General features: G+C 39.0%; 1 protein-coding gene across 2 annotated transcripts; it reads right to left on the bottom strand.

Moving 5' to 3' along the window:
• Positions 1-300: 300 nt before the first annotated feature.
• On the bottom strand, positions 301-6,472 carry zgc:152863 (uncharacterized protein LOC562658 homolog). 2 transcript variants are annotated; one of them, XM_026924895.3, is made up of 5 exons: positions 6,106-6,472; positions 4,414-4,521; positions 3,982-4,179; positions 2,533-2,674; positions 301-2,075 (listed from the first exon to the last, which is right to left on the bottom strand). In XM_026924895.3, exons 2-5 carry the CDS (start codon positions 4,505-4,507, stop codon positions 1,757-1,759), a joined length of 753 nt encoding a protein of 250 aa, XP_026780696.1. In that variant the 5' UTR covers positions 4,508-4,521; positions 6,106-6,472; the 3' UTR covers positions 301-1,756. The 2 variants fall into 2 exon arrangements, with proteins under 2 accessions (XP_026780696.1, XP_026780695.1); XM_026924894.3 differs by having other exon boundaries at positions 301-2,078; positions 6,106-6,471.
• Positions 6,473-10,292: the final 3,820 nt, after the last annotated feature.

The raw sequence follows: 10,292 nt of genomic DNA, 5'->3' as shown, positions 1-10,292 counted from the left end.
TTTCCTCACACTGCTATTGGATTTCAACATTTGAGTAGTGGCTACTGTGTGCTGTTATATAGAGTAAAGATCACAGACAGGTTTGTTGTACTTTCAATATGCTTCACTGATACAAATAGTCTTAATTAAATGATATAAATTAACCTTTTTTTAAATTTATTCATGGGAATGCTATCTTTGAGTAAGATGGGAAACAGAAATAGATGTACCATGTTCATGAAACGATCAGGAACTGTGAATGTGATGTCCCACAGTTTTATCAGAAATCAACCGATCACACTTCATAGAGAAACACGTGGGTCATTTTGAAAACTAGTTTTAATAATTTTCCATTCAAAAAGGTTTAGCAATTTTGTAATCAATTTATATTTACAGTGAATATATTAGATGTTATACCTAAATACTATATACAAATGTAAAAAAAATTAACTGTTATAATAACAATATCATAATAGATTACTGTAGTTGAGGAAAAAAGCAAATGTGCACATGCTCTCAAATACACACCATCTTCTATTAACCAGCATCAGAGAACAGACAGCATGGCTTCAGGTGGAAGGTGTGACTGTAAGCATTTGCATATTATACATTAAAGTTCCCATAACTGACATTATTTTACACATTAGTTAATGTGAACAAACCATGAACTTCAGCATTAATACACCATGTTAAATTAACAACATAACTAACACTTGTGTTAATTGACGCTTTTTAAATAATAAGCCAAATAATTATACCATTAATGAGTCAAAGTAAATCCACAACAGGCAATATGAACCAGCACCTTCATTAATGTTTGTGGTTGTTAACTGACAAAATTCAGAACTGAGGCTGAAAAGCAAGTTGCAATATTTACACCTGGACCAGACAGCAATAAGTTATCAATAGGAAAATGCTGTAATCTTATTTCTGTCTGTTTTGTCTGATATATTTTTAAGTTATGGACTAAATAAACATTTGGCATTGGGGGTGTATTTCATTAACAGATAAACAAACATCAGTTAGTACATGTGTTAACTTTATTAAATTGTTAACATTGCTTGTGGTTTACTACAGTTGAAGTTCATGGTTTCTTAATGTTTATTAATGCAGTAAATAATAAGTAAGTCAGTCAGTAAGTAAAGGAACCTCAATGCAAAGTGTCACATATACCCTATACTCCACCTGTTAAACAAGAGCAGCAGTTAATAAATTAACTGACAATGCAAACATGAAACAATAAACAGAATAAACAGTTTCTCACATGGCAGAAATGAGTCATTAGCCCCACCTCAGCACCTAGGCAAGCCCTTTTCTTTTAAATAATCTGTACTTGTGGCATGTGTGGAGCTGACACAACCAATCCCCCAGTTCTGCTGGATTCACATTCATTCATTCATTCATTCATTCATGCAACATGGACCACCTAGTAGGTTGCAGCCATACAACAGAAAGTCACAGTCCAAAAAAAAGGTAATGTCTGTGTTATTACAGTCCTCGGGACCACTGTGGTCTAGTTCCCTCACTGAGGGCAACAATAAACATGTCTCCAGTGAAAACATTAACACAATCAATATCACTGTGCACATCACACACTGTCACTCGTTTGCTAAACATCTACCCCCTCTCAGTTGCATGGTTTCATTCAAATAAAATAAATGGCAAAATTTTTTTTTTAATTAAAAACCTTTGAAGCTGACAGTGAACTACATTGATAGGCATGAAGCATGGCAAGAGAACTAACAATCAATAAGCTGAAGGTGAGCTCACACAGAGGTTAGTTGTCCTTTTCAACAGAAAGTGCAATGTGCGAGGCCCGTGCTTCTCCTTCATTTCCTCCATCCACAGAACGTGGCTGCGTCTCCTCATAAGGCGGCGGCGCCTCTGTGCTCTGATTCGAAGTGTCAGTGCAGTTACTGGAACCTGACTGGATGAGAGATGATAATGGACTGTTCTCTGACGAGGCCAGCAGGAGCTGAGTGGGTCCATGCAAGGGTGGGATGCGCTGACCCCAACTTCCGTACACTGCCTCATCATAGGTGGGCAGAGACACAGGCAAGCCGTCCACCATCAAGTCCACCTGATCAGATGATCGCCTGCTGAAAGAGCATCAGCCATAACTATGTGAACTTACAGAGTCGTTACTAGGTTGGTGAAGCCAACGTGATGAATCACTAACTGAAAAACACTTTTAAATTATGAGACTGATCACTCAACCAGAGTTAGACCAGCAGCTTATCTAACCATAGCTTTTTCAGGATCACATTAAACATGGATGGATGGATGGAGGGAGAGAGGGAGGGATGTATAAAGATGGATAGATAGATAGATAGATAGATAGATAGATAGATAGATAGATAGATAGATAGATAGACAGACAGACAGACAGACAGATAGATAGATATAGATAGACAGGTGCATGGATTGACGGATGGATTTCTAATCTTAATTTTTTTTCTACTGAAGTAAAATTACAAATTTCAATAAATTCTAATAAGTATGAAAATCGTGCCGCTCTACCAACTGCGGAGTAACATGCCCAAAGCATCGTACCTTCGAGATTGGCAAGGGTAGAGCCGAGACTTGACGACCATGCAGGCCGTGGTGGTGAGAAGAAAGATGGAAACGCCCACAGCAGTCGTAGCCATGCTCGGGATAGAATTGGTCACTCTGTCTTCATATTTAGAATGTCCAGCTGTGAGAACACATAGTACGTGTACAGCATTTAATCTATGCACTAATCTACCAGAAACATGACTCCCGGATGTGGAATAATTGTAATGGAGACAGGAAGTTACGCCAACATTAGGAAAGTGTCTCTTCGAGTGGTTTATCAAAATCTTTGAAACTGATGACGCAGTACTTTTCTGAGGCTTTAAACACTTCACAGAAGAAGAAATATTGGTTAGTATGGTGACTTTGCTCACTTCCTGTTCACACTATTGGTTTCCTGCCTCTGTGTGGCTTAGTTCAAAAGAGGAAGCAAACAGATGCTGTGAGCAAAAAGTCAATCTTCTGGTTTTCATTTCCCTTACACACTGACACAACACAGATCTTATATAGGTCATTTAATAAACATTTCCTACCAATAAACACAGGTTCCCAACACTGGTCCTAGAATACCTCCTGTCCTACATGTATTAGCTTTTTCCCTGCTCTAATGCACCCCATCCAATTAGTCTGCTAATTAACAACACTTCCTGAGTGGAAGTGGGCGTGCTAGCGCAGCTAAGACAATAAAATAGTCAGCACAAGTGGTGCTACAGGTCCAGGGTTGGGAACTTCTATAGAACATATAGAACTGCTATAGAATGTTGCTTGGTCCAAACTGTTGGAAAAAAGTAAATGTGTTTGTAGTAATTTTTTTTATTCATATATTTAACATACACATACACTATGGCCAAAGGTTTGTGGACACCTGCCCATCACACCCATATGTGCTTCCAGATTTAGTCCCCCTTTGCTGTTATAACAACCTCCACTCTTCTGGGAAGGCTTTCTATTAGATTTTGGAGCATGGTGTGGGGATCTATGATCTTTCAGACACAAAAGCATTAGTGAGGTCAGGCACTGATATCAAGTGAGGAGGCCTGGGGTGCAGTCGGCGTTCCAATTCATCCCAAAGGTGTTCAGTGGGGTTGGGGTCAGGGCTCTGTATAGGACACTCAAGTTCTTCCACTCCAAACTTGGCAAACCATGTCTTCATGGACGTCACTTTGTGCACAGGGGCAATTGTCATGCTGGAACATGTTTGGGCCCCTTAGTTCCAGTGTGGGGAAAATGTAATGCTACAGCATATAAAGATATCCTATACAATTGTGAGCTTTCAACTTTGTGGCAACAGTTTGGGGAAGAACCACATATGGGTGTGATGGTCAGGTGTCCACAAACATTTGGCCATATGGTGTACCAGGCTACAAATGCACATGACATGTTCACACTGCAAAAATATATATTATGCACTATAAAAAATAAATAATAGGTGCCGCCACTCTGTCGTACCTGGGTTAGGTATGCACGTGGGGATAATGGGGTCCCATCGTCCTTTGCGGCAGCTGGAGTGGTGGACGTGGTTTGGCAGGACATATCCCGACTCACAGAAGTAGTAGATACGACTCTTCGGAGGGAAGCCCCTACATGGAGAAGGTTTACAGTAGAAGCCACCATGCTCAGGGATAATCGGGTGAGAACAGTTCTGACCTGAAAGTTCCAGGACACAAAAGAAAAATATCTAGATTAACTGACATAGAGTTGGTATTTCTTCCAATAACAAAATAGATACACACAAGATAATGAAGACAGCTCTGTTCAAAAGGAGTGCCAATGTTGAATGACAAAGAAAAAAAAACAAACAAGGCTCAATCAACGGTAGCCTTATCACTCCTCTCTTTGGTGGTGGTTTGGGTGGAAAATAATAAAAAATAAGAGGCATACCTGTGCAGATTTCTGGCAGGGAAGTCAGTATAAAGACCACATAGCCCATTAGAGCCTGTAAACATGGCCACAGAGGGGGTCGGTGTGTAGACATCAAAAACACTCGTCCTGGTGGCACAGAAAATACACCAAGCCAATTAAAAATTCTTCATTTTAATTAAACGCAATACTAAAAAATAATAGGTGACCACAGTTATTTTTAAATGATGTTCAGGATGGAGAGAGACGAGACACAGAAGTAAGGGTCTCTGGGAACTGAGTGCTGGGTTGTCTTTACTGAAAGAGGTGGGGCCCATGCACAGCTGCACATGCAACAGCTAATTAACAAACACCACACCCTTATCCTGACCATAGGAGAAGTGAACCTGAGCAAGACCTGCACATGCAAACAAGGTCATTACAGAACATGGTGTGAAAATGTGCATAATGCACAAGACTGGTGTTGAAATGACTAGCTGCTGTGCCACAACTTCCTGCACAGGCTTCTGAAAGTAATTCAGAGAGGTGAACGAAAATATAAACACTGCGCACTGGCTGTACCACACCTTTTAAAAATGCCAAGATATAATCAACATGGTAGTGTGAGGGTGAAGCTGCCTTCTACACTGTTTGCACAGACTGGTAAAGTGCACATCAGACCACAGCGTAGGTGGCTGCTACCTATGGAATGATGAAGAGTATCAGAATGAACAAGCACAGCGTGCATCAAAGGGTTTTGGTCACTGATCTCAAAAAAAGAAAACAGACTGACAAGAAAAATAACTTGGTGAGTACAGAAAAAGTAAGCAAAAGCAGTCTTAAAAGGGTTGTAAGTGTTGTAAGCTTGTAAGGAAACCCAGGCAATAATAATAATAATAATAATAATAATAATAATAGGTTTCATCAAAGTTTTTTTTTTTTTTTTAAGAGTTACAGGTTCTTATCATCCTAATGGGGTTCTGCTCAGACCCCATTTCTGATCAACTTTAAAAAGTAAAGCTGGAAGTATCAAAAAAAAAAAAGCTGTTTTTAATAAAATTTAATTTAAATTTAAACGAAATTTAAATTTAATTATAAATTCACAGATCACAGAGGGAACTGACATCAGGTGTCTGTCAAAGTAAGACTTCTGCATGACTACAGTGAACATGATTTGTAATAGGGAAATCAGATCCTGCATAATTTTTCAGGGTCACCTCAGAGTGACAAACCAAAGAACCTTTTCTTTTAGAGGTTTTAGATTTAACTTTATTTCCTGTAAGTATGAAGGAGGATCACTCTCAAAACTATGCGCCCTGGAAGAGAACCAGCCAGTTAATATGAGTGGTTGTGTTAGTCTGTTGTGCAATTTGGGATTGGCAAATTTTGTTGAAATAATAAAAATAAAAAAGAAGAAGAATACATTCAGTAAAAGTGGAAGTATCAGAGCAGAACTGATGAATGACAGAGCCCAGGCTGCTGTTTTGTCCTCTCTGCTGTGAATGCACTTCATTATTAACAGTGTGACACAATGAACAAGCAGTAACAGTTTAAACACGTCGGACAGCCTGAACGCTTGAAAAGCAGATTTCTAGGTTTTTCTCCCGGGATTTGTTCCTTCTGGAACAGGCTTTTGATGAGGCCACACATGACTTCTCTTCAGTGATGCTGCGCAGGGAGGCGAAACCAAAACACACACACACACACACACACACACACAGTAGAGGCGCTTACCTGGCGACGCAGCAACGCCGATGAAACGTCGAGCAACTGACTGACTGAAGACTCGCTCGAAGATCCTTAGTACATGTTGCTGTTGTTGTTTTAAAGATGGAGGATTGTTTTTGTTTTTTTCCCCCCTGAATCTGCTCTTTTCCCAGAGCGAAAGAGACGCTAAATGCACGGGCGCGACTCAACAAGTGCGTCTGTTTCAGCGGCGCTGCCAGATGACTCACCGCTCAACAGAGTTGCCAGGAGTGGCGAGGCTCCTGATTGGCTGGTACTGCTGCGCGGTCACGAAGAGCGAGGCTCCTGATTGGCTGCTTGAGCTGAAGGCTCACCTTGGTTCCACCCGAGGCTGTCGGAAGCCGCCCACACACACACACACACACACACACAAAATCACTCACATTCACACATAAACACTCTCTCTCTCTTTCTCTCTCTCTCACACACACAAACACTCTCTCACTCACTCTCAAAAACACGCACACATGCTCACTCATACTCGCTGTGACACACACACACTCTCTCTCTCCCCCTCTCTCTCTCTCACACACACACACACACACACACACTCTCTCTCTCTCTCCCCCTCTCTCTCTCACACAAACACACACACACACACTCACTCTCTCTCTCTCTCCCCCTCACACACACACGCTTACTCACACTCACTCTCATACATACACACACACACACTCTCTCACACACTCTCATACACACACACACATTCTGGAAATGTACAGAAATTCCAGGGGGCATTTAGAGTTACTGTTTGCAGCAGAAATTTTGCCCACACTAGACTTCTACACTCAGTACAGTCAGTTAACAACTCTAAAGTTCATCAAACTAATAAGGTCAAAGAACATTAATACTAGGCAAATGTAAGTACTGATAAACAAGGATATGTGTGAAGCGCCTCAGGTACACACAGTACCAAAGGTGTTGTAATGGCACTGGCATTGTGTCCTTACTCAACAGTGTTCACGCAACATTTACGCATGTCCGAGCTCATGTACAGGCATGCTGTAAGGATGTTATAATTCACAGCTCACAGCATCACTGCGGATGTGCATCAACATTCTGATCATTTATGCCATAGTCTAAACTAATCCATCAATTTAAATCATAAATAGCATCAATTTCTTAATAGTGATTTTATGAATGCAAGAATCAAAAGATCATCTGAACAAGAGATTGGATCAGACAGTGAGATGTTTCTGAATGTCTACTAAAACAGGGGTTCTCAAACTTTCTGCAGCCAGGGAAGCCTTAAAAACACTATGGACCCTTCTCAGCACAGATTTATTTTATATACACAAACTATTTAAATATTGTGCTCATTATTAAATGTACACAAAAATATATTTTGGCTATGTATTGGAGCAATCACGCTTTTCATTTCTAAACTTTCCACTCACACAACACATTGAAGGCCTCAATAGATTCATAAGTTGGCATTATTTATAGGTCTACCTTTTTTTTATTTATTTACTTTTTTAAAAAAAAAATCCTATTTAGATCTGGATTGATCCCACTCAGTTCATGCATTCAGTCAAAAAGGCTAATAACTATAATAACTGATTAAGGTGGGTTCCTCCACTATAACAGAATTAAAAAAAAAAAATCACTTTGAGAACTGTGGAACTAAAAGATTTCATGCAAGTTGAGTCTGGTGTTAAAATGCTCTAAGAAGAAAAAAATCTACTCTTTAAAAAGCAAACGTAGATTTAAAGGAGCTCAGAGACAAACATTTGTTTGCAGGAAAGTGTATTCCAAAAAATAAAAATAAAAAAAAAAAAAAAGGAAAAAAGTCTTTTTAACAATAAAAATTCACAAATCATGAAGGGAACTGACATCAGGTGTCTATCAAAAGTAACATTTCTGCATGACTAGTGTTAACACAACGAGAGGACTGAACTCACTGATACACAAACACAAACAGGCCAGTCAGTAGTAGTCACAGTCCAAACAGGATTCTGAGCCTGTGTTTGAGGAAATTAGTCTAAAATCATGAATTTGTCAGCTAAGAAAGACAGTAACGTTTAAATCATTGTTTACATGCTACTGATAATCAAAGTGTATTATTTGGTTCACTTATTTCAAAATAATTAATAAAACAAATTGATTGTTTAAAGTATAACCTACAAGGTGACAAATGATAGAACTACAGATATTGCTTTAAAACGCACACTCAAACACAGATAATGGTTTTAGAATGTAGTGATACAGCTGCTGTATGAATAAGCACAGCCCCTTAGTGGGACTTGTGGTATGGCAAACAAACAGATCTGACAAAAAAGAAATTCATGACGCACAGTGGCATCAGTACCATATCTGTATCAGCACATAACTGATTTAAATAAACACACTGATATCAGAAAATCTAGTGCTGATATGACAGTGAGCGAAAGTACACTGTGAACATGAGGCATTTCTACTGTTATTTAATCTGTAGGGAACAAGATTTATCTTCAAACCATATTTATAGCATTAGCAAACAGAGACATGAAATAATGGCATTAGTGTAAAAATTAACTAGTGCATCTTCCAAATGTAGGAATGTACCTCATCAGTGAACATCGGCAGAATCATCAAATTTTACAAACTGAGAATGAGATGAGAATGCAAATGGGAGATAGACAAAAAGATACAAGACGTTTCCCAACACAAATTTATATATAAATGAGCTGTACATTTAGCCATGACTCACAGTACAGTATTTCCCATTTAACAGCAAAGTAAGGCTTGTGTTTTTTAAGACATGCCCTGATATCATCATTGTGAACATTTTGCAGCTATGTTAAACAAAGATCTCGATTTGAGAGACCAAACTGGTCATCACACCCTGTAAAGTAGATTGACAACTGCATGTGCCACTGAGTAGTGTGGAGGATCTTTTACTGAAGAAATGATAATGATTCCTGGATCTACACCCACTCTCTGTTTTTGTGCCCTTAATGCTTACAAGCAGTTCCCATTATATTAAAAAAAAAAAAAAAAAAAAAAAAAGGCTTGTGATTTTACAAATGCTACTTGGTCACTGAAGAAGCATCCGTACATAGGCCTAAGTAAATTTACTTTCACTGACATTACAATGTAAGAAATGCGTATGTTACTCAGACGTTTGATTGTCTTTTAGTTCCATCTCCAAAAACCTGGAGCACTCTATAGTGACTCTATTGATAAAAGCTGCTGGTAAGTATTATTAGTTTACAAAATACACTGTTTTCTAGATCTATACATGGGTTGATTTGTTAAGGAATTTGAGACTACAATTAGAATGAGAGATGTTAAGGCATCAGGTAAGATTTTTAAAATATCTCACAAATTATGTACATTACAACGCTACTCCTTCAGTCTTCCTACTTTCTACAGAAGATCTTTCAAATATTTCATCAGATTAAACCTCTGATACTGTGAAATTACTTACACCAAAAATGACATACACAACCTTCAATATCATCTACCGACAGATCAGTTTGCTTTCAAAGGTCTATCCAGTCCTCAACTTTATGGCTAAACACGTCTACCGGAACAAGCAACCGCTATGCGTGAAATTTAGAAATATGCTCAGAGTGATTCCCACCAGTAGCTTTCCCTCGGTTCTCTCTCTTAGTGTCACATCTTTGGTTGCTGTCTAGGTGCAAGCTAATGAGCTCCCAGCCTCAGGAGCTTGGGAATAGAAGATATTCAGGTACAGTTACTTATAGAGCCCTGCACTGAAATAGGACATTTGTGCTCACACAAGCCCGCAGCTACATTACCGTATGTGTGTCTTGTTAGTGTTCATATGCAGCAGGAAACAGGGACAGCAGCTATTAAACAGTCAAATTAAGTTAAGTATCAACTGCTGGAGATCACATCCCTTGTTAATTAGCCCTAACAAACTTAGCCCTAATAACATGGGACTGTGCCAGTCTTGAGTGCTACAGGATAATGTTTAATGCATCTGATTCAATTTATCTTCTAATTGCCAAAGCCTTCACTAGCACCACCTGCTCTGCCTTAATTTGACACCCAGGTTGAAGTTATAAATTCACATAGTCCTGAATGTTTCACTCGTACAGTTCACATCTTAAAGGAATTCTGCACAAGAATGTACACAGCATGTCCAGATGCAGAGCTACATGGTAAGAGATCCCTTTATATATTTGGTAATATTTCATACTGTTTGAAAGAGACGATGGATTTTTGTG

The sequence above is a fragment of the Pangasianodon hypophthalmus genome, chromosome 14, assembly GCF_027358585.1.
Source record: "Pangasianodon hypophthalmus isolate fPanHyp1 chromosome 14, fPanHyp1.pri, whole genome shotgun sequence".
In the NCBI taxonomy this organism is placed as follows: domain Eukaryota; kingdom Metazoa; phylum Chordata; class Actinopteri; order Siluriformes; family Pangasiidae; genus Pangasianodon; species Pangasianodon hypophthalmus.
This window is presented reverse-complemented; position numbering and strand designations above follow the sequence as displayed.

What these genes read in the sequence shown, in the direction of transcription:
- zgc:152863 (XM_026924894.3), bottom strand. Translation starts at nt 4,507, where the DNA reads ATGTCTACACACCGACCCCCTCTGTGGCCATGTTTACAGGCTCTAATG. An exon ending in CACGTGCATACCTAACCCAG is followed by an intron (nt 2,675 to 3,981) that starts GTACGACAGAGT and finishes GTGTTCTCACAG; the next exon opens with CTGGACATTCTAAATATGAA. An exon ending in TACCCTTGCCAATCTCGAAG is followed by an intron (nt 2,079 to 2,532) that starts GTACGATGCTTT and finishes ATGCTCTTTCAG; the next exon opens with CAGGCGATCATCTGATCAGG.